Below are 14,880 nucleotides of genomic sequence, written 5' to 3' on the forward strand. Positions count from 1 at the left end.
GCTAGAAATTGCACAAAAATTAGTATATACAGGGTCAGTTCCAGTACCATATGTACAATGTGCAGGGCTCCTGGATCGATAGAGGTAGATACCAGTATGTATAGGGGTAAGGTGACTAGGCATCAGGGTATATGATAAACAGAGTAGCAGCAGCGTATATGATGATTGTATGTAAGTGGGTGTGTTTCGAGTCAGTATAAATGTATGTGCATATTATGTGTTTGAGCAAATGATGGAGTGTTTTGTATGTGTGTTGGAGTATAAGTGTGCGTGGTGTATAGGGCCCTGTGAGTGTGCATAGTTAACACAGACAAGCATAGCCACACCCCTGAAGTACTGGCCAACTTACAGACATATCACCCGTTATTCTGGACCAATGATTGTCTGCTCTGGAACAATGATTGTATGAATGGACAAAGCTATCGATCACGTGACACCATTCATTCCTACAGTACTTTCGGAAAGTATTCAGACCCCTTGAATTCTTCCACATTTTGTTACAGCCCTATTCTAAAATGGATTCAATTGTCAATCTACACACACTACCTCATAATGGCAAAGCAAAAACAGGTTTTTAGAAATGCTTCAGTTTAGGGATTGTGCCAGGTTTCTTCCAGACGTGACATTTGGCATTCCGGCCAAAGAGTTCGATCTTGATTTCATAAGACCAGAGAATCTTGTTTCTCATGGTCTGAGAGTCCTTTAGGTGCCTTTTGGTAAACTCCAAGCGGGCTGTCATGTGCCTTTTACTGAGGAGTGGCTTCCGTCTGGCCATTCTACCATAAAGGCCTGATTGGTGGAGTGCTGCAGAGATGGTTGTCTTTCTGGAAGGTTCTACCATCTCCACAGAGGAATACATTTGCCAAATGTCTAAAAACCTGTTTTCGCTTTGTCATTATGGGATATTGTATGTAGATTGATGGGGGAAATGTTTTATTTAATCCATTTTAGAAAAATGCTGTAACGTAACAAAATGTGGAATAGAGAATGGGTCTGAATACTTTCCAAATGCACTGTGAAGACAATAGTGCATTGATGCCATATTAAGTCAGTTAAGATGGCATTTAATGGAGACATGCACAGTTTGAGCTACTCAACGACATACATCTGGTGTATTAGAAGCAGTTATTGGTACCATGACTGTCTTCCAATTAATATTTTTTATTACAGAACGATTGACCACGAAGATTGCCATTTTTCCATTTACCATAATGGAGGGGGTACTGTTTTCTGCTAACAATGCCTGCAGTACCGCGGTCGGCCTTGAACTTCCATGGCTTCAGTGAGAGGGGGCAGTCATTTTCAAATGCTCTGGACCCAGGAACCTGTCTTCACCTAGCAACCAAACACGGTGGATGTCTCCAAGTGTCTAGATAACCTTTCATCTTTTTCAGCAATGGTAGACTATACAATAACTCCACATAGTTCAGTTGCCAACTTTACATGAGCTTGTAGCCTTTTTTGAGGTGAAGTATAGTGTCCATTTATCAGGTTGTTTAGCTAGCTTCATTCAGCACCAAATTATGTAGACACGCTGAAATGTACAGAGCTTACCCCAGGCTTACCTCCACAACATGTTTAGGCAATGCACATACACAAAATATGAAATTGGCTCAATGCAACGAATGAAGCTAGTCAAAGCAGCGAGGCCTATGTTGACCCTATCCATCAACAGCCAACAGCCAATTTCTGTACTAAATGAAATATTACCACTACCTTTTTAAAACCATGTCTATTTTTATTTCCATAATTAAAAGCATGAGCTGGCGTACACCCAGAGAAAATGATTTAGTGTAGAGGTGCTGACTAACGGCGAACAAACTGTAAGCTATAATAATAAGCACTCTATATATATATAAACGTCCAGTAATTTATTGGGTAAAACACCAACTCTTTTATTTATATATCTTTTTTTGTTGTTCTATTTTACCACCTTTACCCCCAATGGGCTCGGGAGACAAAGGTCAAGTCATGCTTCCTCTGAAACATGACCAGCCAAACTGCGCTTCTTAACACCCACCCGCCAGCCGCACCAATGTGTTGGAGGAAACACCGTTCAACTGACGACCAAGGTCAGCCTGCAGGCCCCCGGCCGTCCCAAGAGCGCAATGAGCCAAGTAAAGCCACCCCGGCCAAACCCTCCCCTGACCCAGATGACACTGGGCCATTTATGCGCCGCCCGATCACAGCCGGTTGTGATACAGCCCGGGATCGAACCCAGGTCTGTAGTGGCGCTTCTAGCACTGCGATGCAGTGCCTTAGACCGCTACGCCACTCGAGAGGTCCTTATTTTTATATCTTTATTTCCCAAACACAATTCAACCCAATCACAATCACTTTTTGGTCGTTTAATCATTTTAAGCACATTTTAACAGGCTCAACACCTAACAAACACTTGCCATTGGCTCAATGATTGGCTCAATTTACCCCATGGCCATTGGTTCAACTTACCCCAAGGCAAACATTTTGACTATATTAGCTGACACAGGACACAGCTACAACGATGCCCTTTCATTCTAGGTTTAGGACCTCATATTGATGCTTATAGAGACCCAAACTGATGTATAGAACAATCTTAGAAGTATCTACTTTGGTTTATGATACAAGCATCATGAAACCTCTAACACAATAAATTCATTTCATTTGGTAAAAATCTATTTTTTGGACCCAACTTGATTACCACTTTTTCCATGTGGTTTCTTCCTTCACAAACTCCATGAAATGATGACCTCTTTCTAAATATTTGGTCAAATGGTACATTTTCTGTATGGTTTCCTAAAAACAAGGGTGGCTTAACTTACCCATTTACCACCCCTTACCCCACTTTCCCCTACATAGTAGTAGTCTTCAGATCTCATTTCTACAGCAGCATACACAGTACAGTTTTTAAGAGTGCACAGTACATCCTGTACTTGAAAATGGACAACTAAAACATATGCAACCTCTTAACAGCGCTACTGCACTGTGCCTCTTTATGCAAACCTTTGATACACTGCCACCAAACAACAGACATATACATAACATGCTGACAGATTGATCACATCAAAGGAAGTCTAGCTGCACTGCTTCTTCAAGACATGTCACATTATGTTACTGGGTAACAGGATCTGGTGGAAATAGATAAACATAGAGGTAACACAGAGGTTACACAAAGGTTACACAGAGGTTACATAGAGGTTACACAGAGGTTACACAGAGGTTACATAGAGGTTACATAGAGGTTACACACAGGTTACATAGAGGTGACACGGTCCTGACCTCCTGTAATGCCAATCCTGGTGTGTTTGATTGATTGTTGAGGACAGGTTGCTGTTGGTTCCAGATTGATAGGGTTCTTCTGTCAGATGGCCAGTAGAACGCAGAGGTGTGGCTGTGCTTGTCTTCAGTCTGTCACTACAGTCATAGCTTCTCTGGCCTGGTGGTGTTGAAAAGTACATATGCATGGATTGGAAATAGTTATTATACTTGACTTTAAACTTTATTTGTCATGAGAAGCTACATGTTTAGGATAACTTGGGTGTCTACTTAGTATGTCGTTTTGCTGATGTCTTTTAGTTTTAGTTTTGCTGATGTGATTTGTTCCTACTTAATCAACCACATTCAAAAGTATTTTCTTAGCACTTACCCTCCATAGCAAAACTATAGATGCAGTCCTCCTCAGAGGGCTTCAGAACCTGCAGCGAAACCATCCCACTATGCTGGCTGCTCACATCGTTGCTGGCACTGCAGTAGTACTGGCTGTCTTCTTCCACAATGCCACAGTGTAGGTGCAGGTCTGCTGAGCTCTGAAACTGGATGTCCTGGGGTTGGGTGGATTGGTACCAGGTGTACTGGACACTTGTGCCCTGTGCACTAGCACAGTGCACTGTCACAGGCTGGCCCCAGCAAGTGTCTCCCATTGAACTCAGGGGCCATACCATGGGTTTGGACACTACCACTGGGAGAGAGAGATAGAGAGATGTTATTTGGATAATGCAAAAGAAAAGGGGAAGGGGCGACTTTGTCAGTAAAAGTAAAGAGCAAAAATAATCTTACCAAATGTCACAATTAGCTTGATGGAAGTCATGATATCAGCATAGATTTTATCAATCCCAACCCAGTACACTCCAGTATCCTCTAACTTGAGATCTGTCATGATGATGACCAACCCCCTTCGCTGTGCATCTATGATCTGAGACCTATGTCTGGGCTCTCTGTTGGTGAGGTGATCGGAGTCCATTAGAATATCACAGGTCGACCTAGACTCCCCACGACACCAGTACTTCTTACTGAAGAGGTACCGGTTTGTTTGGTACTGGCAGACCAGACTGAATCCACTCCCGACATTGGCCTGTATTACTGTTTTGTCACACTGAAGCTGGATACTTGCTGGGAAAAGAAACACAACAAATAGTTAGATAAATCATCATTGTTGGTCAACAGGCCTTTCAGACCTACAGAATGTCTTTTAAAATATGTTCTGCAGGTTGAAAATAACATGATGTATACTGGATAGTATTCTGTATGCAGTAAATGGTCATCATCAGTGGTGTAAGAAAATGTACTGTGCAGGTACATATCTACTTCATATACAGTATATACAGTACCAGTCAAAAGTTTGGACACAACTCCTCATTCAACGGTTTTTCTTTATTTTTACTATTTTATTTTAAAATATATTTTAGATTTTAGATTCTTCAAAGTAGCCACCATTTGCCTTGATGACAGCTTTGCACACTCTTGGCATTCTCTCAACCAGCTTCACCTGGAATGCTTTTCCAATAGTCTTGAAGGATTTCCCACTTATGCTGAGCACTTGTTGGCTGCTTTTCCTTCACTCTGCAGTCCAACTCAATTGGGTTGAGGTCGGGTGATTGTGGAGGCCAGGTCATCTGATGCAGCACTCCATCACTCTCCTTCTTGGTCAAATAGCCCTTACACAGCCTGGAGGTGTATTGGGTCATTGTCCTGTTGAAAAACAAATGATAGTCCCATTTAGCGCAAACCAGATGGGATGGCGTATCATTGCAGAATGCTGTGGTAGTCATGCTGGTTAAGTGTGCCTTGAATTGTAAATAAATCACAGACAGTGTCACCGGCAAAGCACCCCCACACCATCACAACTCCTCCATGCTTCACGGTGGCAACTACACATGCGGAGATCATCCGTCCACCTACTCAGCGTCTCACAAAGACACAGCGGTTGGAACCAAAAATCTCAATTTGGACTCATCAGACCAAAGGACAGATTTCCACCAGTCTAATATCCATTGCTCGTGTTTCTTTGCCCAAGCAAGTCTCTTCTTCTTGATGATGTCCTTTAGTAGTTGTTTCTTTGCAGCAATTCGACCATGAAGGCCTGATTCACGTAGTCTCCTCTGAACAATTGATGTTGAGATGTGTCTGTTACTTGAACTATGTGAAGCATTTATTTGGGCTGCAATTTCTGAGGCTGGTAAGTCTAATAAACTTATCCTCTGCAGCAGAGGTAACTCTGGGTCTTCCATTCCTGTTGCGGTCCTCATTAGAGCCTGTTTCATCATAGCGCTTGATGGTTTTTGCGACTGCACTTGAAGAAACCTTCAAAATTCTTGAAATGTTCCATATTGACTGACCTTCATGTCTTAAAGTAATGATGGACTGTCATTTCTCTTTGCTTATTTTAGCTGTTCTTGCCATAATATGGACTTGGTCTTTTACCATATAGGGCTATCTTCTGTATACCACCCTTACCTTGTCACAACACAACTGATGGGCTCAAATGCATTAAGAAGGAAAGAAATTCCACAAATGTACTTTTAACAAGGCACACCTGATATTTGAAAAGCTTTCCAGGTGACTACCTCGTGAAACTGGTTGAGAGAATTCCAAGAGTGTGCAAGGCTGTCATCAAGGCAAAGGGTGGCTACTTTGAAGAACCTCAACTATAAAATATATTTTGATTTGTTTAATACTTTTTTGGTTACTACATGATTCCATGTGTGTTATTTCCTAGTTCTGATGTCTTCACTAGTATTCTACAATGTAGAAAATAGTACAAATAAAGAAAAACCCTTGAATGAGTAAGTGTGTCCAAACTTTTGACTGGTACTGTATATAATGGCAACCCTGTTGATAATGATAATGTATATGATTGGAAAAAAGGGTGTGAGCGTTAATCAGACCGAGAAAAAATCAACACAGTTGTGGTTTGATATCATTATGTAGTCACAGACAGGCCTAAGTAGGACAAAGTATGCTGAATACAGTTTCAGAGGAATTCTACTGTTACTGTATATGTTCATCCCTTTGATATCAAAGTTATGTACAATTGTGAGGGCATGAAAACAGGACATTTCTTTCAAACAAACTGGTTGAAAAGGAACTGTAAACACGTAATTACTACATTTAAAAGTTGATTACAATATACTTACTTTCACACAGCAACAGGAGATAAAGGACCCTCATCATGGTAAGACTAATGTCCTCTACCAGCCGTCTCTATCTCTGAACCTATACAATAGCAATTAAACCTGTGAATGAGGTTACTGTAAGATGAAGTGCCGGTTTGATAATGAGACAGGATGCCACTGAAATGGACTGTGGTTAGTGCGGCATCCTCCTCTGCTAAGAGAGCTTCAGAGGTGTGCAAAATGTATGTAGGATGTGAATAGACCCTCTATAACGAGATGCAATTGGCATTATTCACCCTGTTCAATTTCACTGATATACAGTATTCGGCTCAGATGAATTTGGTTTTGGTTTAATCATCCATAATACATAATCATACAATACAACATTAACATGTATAGGCCTATGCTGCTTACAATAGTTATTAGTCGGGGGTGGAGAGTACTACTAATTTGAACCATTCTGCTCCAGGACCATTCAATTATGCAATTGTATAGATCTTCCACTATGTGTCATCCTAGTACATAATAAAGAAAGGGGAACCTGTTGATTGGGGATCACTGCCAACATCTGATTCTTTGGTTTTGAATTTTACTTCATTGAGAAAGTAAAATCCAGATACTGAAAATTAAACCAAATTAATCTGACTTTGGTGATACTTGTGTACTGACTCTCCAGCCTAAATTTCCTCCAAACGACTGTAGTGTAACCATGGCAGCTTCCTCACCGTGTTGAGTACAGTTGAGATAACTGTACTTGACCTGTCAGTAGGTAGTTAAACCTCTTCTGTCAGTTGTTTCTCCATCAGGTGGCAACACACACAGAGATTACCCACACATATATTACACACTCAGAGATTTCCCACATAGAGATCACACACCCAGAGATTACACACACATAGATCACACACAGAGATGGCATACACAGAGATGACACACACAGAGATTATGTCACGTTCTGACCTTTATTTTCCTTTGTTTTGTCTTTAGTTAGTATGGTCAGGGCGTGAGTTGGGGTGGGCAGTCTATGTTCTGTGTTTCTATGTTTAGGTTTGTCATTTGGCCTGATATGGTTCTCAATCAGAGGCAGGTGTTTTTCATTGTCTCTGATTGGGAACCATATTTAGGTAGCCTGTTTTCCCTGTTGGTTTGTGGGTGTTTGTTTCCTGTGTCAGTGTTTGTGCCACACGGGACTGTTTTCGGTTAGGTTACTTTGTTATTTTGTATTTGTGTCTTGTTCAGTTGTTTCTATTACAACATGGACACTTACAACGCTGCGTCTTGGTCCGATCCCTGCTACACCTCTTCAGACGAAGAGGAGGAAATCTGCCATTACAGATTACACACAGAGACATTGCACACACAGAGATTACACACACAGAGATCACACATAGAGATTGCATACACAGAGATGACACACACAGAGATTACACACAGAGACATTGCACACACAGAGATTACACACACAGAGATCACACATAGAGATTGCATACACAGAGATGACACACACAGAGATTACACACAGAGATATTGCACACACAGAGATTACACACACAGAGATTACACACAGAGAAATCACACACAGATATTACACACACACGCAACAACACAGGAGTTGGTCTGACAATAGTTACTACAAGCAGAAGAGAGAAAGTGAATGTACCAAGTAAGTACTTGTACTAATATATTGTTTATAGAAGACATGGAACTTTAAATCCATCTCTCTCGCTCTCTTGCAGTAGATCCAATAGGAACTGTTTAGACAGCTTTAGCACCATAGCATCTCTACAATTCAACCAGATAGTTCAATAAGGTGAGATTAACATGGATCTTTCAGGAGTTATGAATCTGAAATAGTGATGGGCTGTCACTTTGCTTAGTGCCTGACGGTCAGTGGACCAGCTGGACTGTGGGGGAAAACGCCAGACAGAAAGAGAGAGGGAGTTACCTGTCTTACAGGATCTAGCCAGCCTTCACCTTGACTCCGCACCACCCCTCCCTCCTGGCCTCTCCCTCCTGGCCCTCCCTCTCTCCTCCATGTCCTGAATGTGGTTCAACACGCTGGACCGCCTCCGGCATGCTCTAGGGCAGGGTTTCCCAAACTCGGTCCTGGGGCACCCCTTGGGTACACGTTTTGGTTCTTGCCCTAGCACTACACAGCTGACTGAAATAACCAACTAATCATCAAATGTAGATTATCTGCATCAGCTGTGTAGTGCTAGGGCAAAAACCAAATCATGCCCCCAGGGGGGCCCCCGGACTTAGTTTTGGAAACCCTGCCCTAGGGCTGGGCTGGAAACACTGTTCAAGCATGTGTGTGCACATTTATCTCCCTTTTCCCTCTGTGTTTGTGTCTGTGCCTCTCTCACTGTATCTTTCTTTCTATCTTTCTCTTTCTCTCTCTCTCTCTCTTGCTCACACACACACCCTGATGAGGTGCTTCGGAGCATGGCTGGCTCTAGGACCCAGTGAGAGAGACACAAGGGGATGTGGTGATATTTTTTTTATCTGACCACAGAACCTTTCAGCTTGCTGCTGCTGCCTCCTTGAACTGACGACAGCTCTGACAGTGCCTTGTGCCTCTCACCAGGCCCCTTGGAACAGAGACACCCCAGCCACCCGGACCCTGACGGCGAGCCCCCTGTCCATGGTCCCGTGGCCCTCTGTGTCCTGACATGCCAGGCAGCAGCAGCACACGCGTAGCCCCAGCAGCCCAGCCATGGAGCAGCAAGCCTGGATACTGAGGGGCTTCCTGGCTCAAGTGGAGAGCAAGGAGGCTGAGGAGGAGGAAGCGGAGAGTGGCTTCACAGGGGAGTTCTCGGTGAGTTCATCTATTTATTTGATCACTTTTCTCACTGTATAAAAAAGTGGATTTAGTCTTATGAGTTGGAGTGGTGCAGACCTCACCTGTCCTGTGATGCTGAGTGTTTACAATTTGTCTAAACATCGAGAGCATGTGAGGGAGTGTATTTGTTTTTATGTGAGTGTGTGTGGACAAAGAGAGAGTGCTGTTGTGATAAGCCATACTGTTATTCCACTGAGCAGATCTCTGCCAATTTTCCAAGAAGAATTTCACAAAAGAACGCCATGATCAGAGACATACTATTTCTGTTATGCTGTTTCTATGTGAGTTGTTCCTGTATGGGTTGTTCCTGTGTGGGTTGTTTCTCTATGGGTTGTTTCTCTATGGGTTGTTCCTCTATGGGTTGTTCCTGTATGGGTTGTTTCTGTATGGGTTGTTCCTGTATGGGTTGTTTCTGTATGGGTTGTTCCTGTATGGGTTGTTCCTGTGTGGGTTGTTTCTGTGTGGGTTGTTTCTGTGTGGGTTGTTCCTGTGTGGGTTGTTCCTGTGTGGGTTGTTCCTGTATGGGTTGTTCCTGTATGGGTTGTTCCTGTATGGGTTGTTCCTGTATGGGTTGTTTCTGTATGGGTTGTTTCTGTGTTGGTTGTTTCTGTATGGGTTGTTCCTGTATGGGTTGTTTCTGTGTGGGTTGTTTCTGTGTGGGTTGTTCCTGTATGGGTTGTTCCTGTGTAGGTTGTTTCTGTGTGGGTTGTTTCTCCATGGGTTATTTCTGTATGGATTGGGTCAGTCAGTCCCCAACTACTGCTTATTAGCTTCCTCTTATTGCACTGCTGCCTGTTTCTGAAGGCCACCATACAAGTAAGATGATCGACAGCCAAATTTGATGTTACTGATGCAGAAACCCCGCGCCTCACCACCCTGTATGCACATACACACATAAACACACATACATACATACACACACACACATACACACATAAACACACACATACAAACATACAAACACACACATACAAACATACAAACATACACACGCACACATACACGCACACACACATATACACACACACACATATACACACACACACATACACACATACATGCACACTAGTGATGAGCGGGTTATCTCCGCGGGGTGGACGGGATTAGGATAATTCAATATTGTGTGGCTGAAGGGCGGGTGGGTGCTAGGCGGGTTGAATAAAGAGAAGCAATACCTTAAATGTTATTATTGTGCAGTTTATATAGTCTACATTGAGGTTTTTCTTTCATTATTTTAGGCTATCTGGTATTACTGCATAAGTGTAAACGTTAGGGTTTAACTGTAGCCTACGCGCGCCAAATAGCCTATACAGCCAATCGCCATGATCAGAGACATACTATTTCTGTTATGCTGTTTCTATGTGAGTTGTTCCTGTATGGGTTGTTCCTGTGTGGGTTGTTTCTGTATGGGTTGTTTCTCTATGGGTTGTTCCTCTATGGGTTGTTCCTGTATGGGTTGTTCCTGTATGGGTTGTTCCTGTATGGGTTGTTCCTGTATGGGTTGTTTCTCTATGGGTTGTTTCTCTATGGGTTGTTCCTCTATGGGTTGTTTCTGTATGGGTTGTTTCTGTATGGGTTGTTCCTGTATGGGTTGTTCCTGTGTGGGTTGTTCCTGTGTGGGTTGTTCCTGTATGGGTTGTTCCTGTATGGGTTGTTCCTGTATGGGTTGTTCCTGTATGGGTTGTTTCTTTCATTATTTTAGGCTATCTGGTATTACTGCATAAGTGTAAACGTTAGGGTTTAACTGTAGCCTACGCGCGCCAAATAGCCTATACAGCCAATCGCCAAATAAAGCTTCTGGGAAGGGCAGAAAAAGTTCACGTCCATCCGCGGAAGCAAAAAGGACATTGTCGATGTTTAATTCAATAAGACACAAGCTGCAAAAGGAGAGTTGAAAATAAAGAGAAGGGAGGACCAGAAAATAAATGTTTGGACAAGATTTGGGGAAGTGGTAAAAGAGGAAGATAATAGTGAATGTTATGTGTGATGATTGTGAGGCTCTATACAAATTCAACAGTCACATGACGGGACTTCAAATAGGCCTATAGCATGTCAGGGGACTTGTAGCCTACTGTTTAGATGGGTTAAATGGAAACTGAAATTTGGACATTGACTAACCAGAAAAACCTACTGTTTTTGGCAAACTCCAAAGGCCTCTGATAATACTAGTCCCGTGCGAATAGACATCCCTATGTTTTGAGAGAAATGTTGGAGTTTAACAGGTGTTGCTCGTGGTTTGAGCAAGAAAACAACTGATTACATAAGCTGAAAGATGTGCTGCGCATAGCCAATACAGTGCATTCGTAAAGTATTCAGACCCCTTGACTTTTTCCACATTTTGTTTCTGTCACGATCGTCGTATGGTGGAAGAGAGGAGGACCAAGGCGCAGCGTGAAATGAATACATATTTAATTAACGAAGACGAAGAACACTTGACAAACTATACAAAACAAGAAACGAACGTGAAGCTATATAACAAATAGTGCTGACACTAAACACTACACATAGACAATCACCCACGAACTACCTAATGAATATGGCTGCCTAAATATGGTTCCCAATCAGAGACAACGATAGACAGCTGTCTCTAATTGAGAACCAATCTAGGCAACCATAGACATACATACACCTAGACTAGACACTGCCCCATAAACATACACAACCCCTAGACAATACAAAACACATACATCCCCCATGTCACACCCTGACCTAACTAAAATAATAAAGAAAACAAAGATAACTAAGGCCAGGGCGTGACAGTTACGTTAAAGCCTTATTCTAAAATGTATTAAATAAAATGTACCCCTCATAAATCTAAACACAATACCACATAATGACGAAGTGAAAACAGGTTTTTAGACATTTTTGCAAACGTATTAACAATAAAAACAGAAATACCTTATTTACATAAGTATTTATACACTTTGCTATGAGACTCGAAATTCAGCTCAGGTGCCTGTGGTAAATTCAATTGATTGGACATGATTTGGAAAGGCACACACCTGTCTATATAAGGTCCCACAGTTGACAGTGCATGTCAGAGCAAAAACCAAGCCATGAGGTCGAAATAATTCTCCGTAGAGCTCCGAAACAGGATTGTGTTGATGCACAGTTTTGGGGAAGGGTACCAAGAACACAGTGGCCTCCATCATTCTTAAATGGAAGCAGTTTGGAACAGCCAAAACTCTTCCTAGTGCTGGCCGCCCAGCCAAACTGAGCAATCGGTGGAGAATGACCTTGTTCAGGGAGGTGACAAAGAACCTGATGGTCACTCTGACAGAGCTCCATCGTTCCTCTGTGGAGATGGGAGAACCTTCCAGAAAGACAACCGTCTCTGCAGCACTCCACCAATCAGGCCTTTATGGTAGAGTGGCCAGACGGAAGCCACTCCTCAGTAAAAGGCACATGACAGCCCGCTTGGTCAGTTTGCCAAAAGGCACCTAAAGGTGGCAGAATCATGCTGTGGGGATGTTTTTCAGTGGCAGGGACAAGGAGGCAAGTCAGGATTGAGGGAAAGATGAACGGAGCGAAGTACAGAGAGATCCTTGATGAAAACCTGCTCCAGAGCTCTCAGGACCTCAGACTGGGGTGAAGGTTCACCTTCTAACAGGACAATGACCCTAAGTACACAGCCAAGACAACGCAGGAGTGGCTTCAGGACAAGTCTCTGAATGTCCTTGAGTGGCCCAGCCAGAGCCCGGACTTGAAACCGATCTAACATCTCTGGAGAGACGTGAAAATAGCTGTGCAGCGATGCTCCCCATCCAGCTTGAGAGGATCTGCAGAGAAGAATGGGAGAAACTCCCCAAATAAAGGTGTACCAAGCTTGTAGCATCATACCCAAGAAGACTCGAGGCTGTAATCACTGCCAAAGGTGCTTCAACAAAGTACTGAGTGAAGGGTCTGAATACTTATGTAAACGTGATATTTATTTATTTTCATGAGGTTTGTGTGTAGATTGTTGAGGAGAAAAAACAATTAAATACATTTTAGAATAAGGCTGTAACGTAACAAAATGTGTAAAAATTAAAGGGGTCTGGATACTTTCCGAATGCACTGTATATGAAGGGCCTACACGTATCGACTTTCACAGTGAATGTTTTTTTAACATTTGTGGGATTGAATTGAACATCGCCAAATGCATCATGAAAAAATATTGCACCTCTGGAATAACGGACATTCTGGTGTAATAAATACATAACCAACGTTCTCTAGTAATACTAGTCCTGTGCAAATATGGCTACAGCCTTAATAATATCTCTTACAGATTTAAGCATTTCTTGCAATAAAATTATACACCAAATGTAGGCAAAATGTTGACTTGGTGTCACGCCCTGACCTTAGAGAGCCTTTTTATGTCTCTATTTTGGTTTGGTCAGGGTGTGATTTGGGGTGGGCATTCTATGTTCTGATTTCTATGTTTTTGTATTTCTATGTGTTGGCCGGGTATGGTTCTCAATCAGGGACAGCTGTCTATCGTTGTCTCTGATTGGGAATCATACTTAGGCTGCCTTTTTCCCTTTTGTCATTGTGGGAAGTTATCTTTGTTCGTGGCACTATAGCCCTGTTAAGCTTCACGGTTGTTTTTTCGTTTGTTGTTTTGTTGGTGACATTTACTAAAATAAAAGGAAAATGTACGCTCACCACGCTGCACTTTGGTCCACTTCTTTTGGCGGCCGTGACACTTGGGAACAGGAGTGGAGAAAATTATTTATTTATTTCTGCATCTTGAGAGAATGCAATGCTCAGTTAGATACCATCTATAGAGGTGCTGTTTTTGTCTGATAGTATTTCAACCACATAAAATATGCATCGACGCCGAACTGAAATCTTATCAGAAACAGGTTGGTTGGTTTTCATAGCTTTCTTTTTCCTTACAATAGGTCAAACTGATGTCATTTGGACATTTTGCTTTATTGTATTTTCTCCCCAGTCCCTAAACATATTTGAAAGATGACAGAAAACTTCAAAGATGTCAACTAGATTGAAGCGTTCATTCTATAGATCTATTGCATTATTCTTTCTGTTGAGTAAGGGTTTATTTAGTTTTCTAGGGCAACATGTAATGACAAAAGAGAAGCTACATGTATCTAATTATAGTAAAGTTGACTAACAAATAGCCAACCAAAATGTCTGAAATTATAAGCAGAAACATATCTAAATCAGGCAACACCTATTAAACAATCGTTCTGCCGTCTTTGACTGTAGCCTATAGCCCATTTTCTAGATTTGCGGTTTAGGGTTGGATGCTGGCCTCAGATTTTCGCTTTATCAGACATAGTCAGGCGGTTTTGGATGTTATATTAGCAATTGCGGGTGGGTGCGGGTGAACAAACAGCAGGAGTCTTTGACAATTTTTTGGACCTTCCTCTGACAGCGCCTAGTATGTAGATCCTGGATGTCAGGAAGCTTGGCCCCAGTGATGTACTGGGCTGCGCGCACTAACCTCTGTAGCGCCTTACGGTCAGATGCCGAGCAGTTGCCATACCAGGCGGTGATGCAACTGGTCAGGATGCTCTCGATGGTGCAGCTGTATAACTTTTGAGGATCTGGGGACCCATGCCAAATCTTTTCAGTCTCCCGAGGGGGAAAAGGTGTTGTCGTGCCCTATTCACAACTGTCTTGGTGTGTTTGGACCATGATAGTTTGTTGGTGATATGGACACCA

At 42.5% G+C, this 14,880-nt stretch overlaps 1 protein-coding gene across 2 annotated transcripts in view; it reads left to right on the forward strand.

Moving 5' to 3' along the window:
- The first annotated feature begins 8,915 nt into the window (after nt 1-8,915).
- Nucleotides 8,916-14,880, forward strand: part of LOC120059265 (tyrosine-protein phosphatase non-receptor type 22-like) — a 31,945-nt gene continuing 25,980 nt past the window's right edge. For both annotated transcript variants that reach the window (XM_039008180.1, XM_039008181.1), the window contains exon 1: nt 8,916-9,189. In XM_039008180.1, coding sequence (XP_038864108.1) covers nt 9,088-9,189 — 102 coding nt within the window. In that variant the 5' untranslated portion in view covers nt 8,916-9,087. The remainder of the gene's footprint in view (nt 9,190-14,880) is intronic.

This window comes from Salvelinus namaycush, chromosome 14 (assembly GCF_016432855.1).
Source record: "Salvelinus namaycush isolate Seneca chromosome 14, SaNama_1.0, whole genome shotgun sequence".
In the NCBI taxonomy this organism is placed as follows: Eukaryota; Metazoa; Chordata; class Actinopteri; order Salmoniformes; family Salmonidae; genus Salvelinus; species Salvelinus namaycush.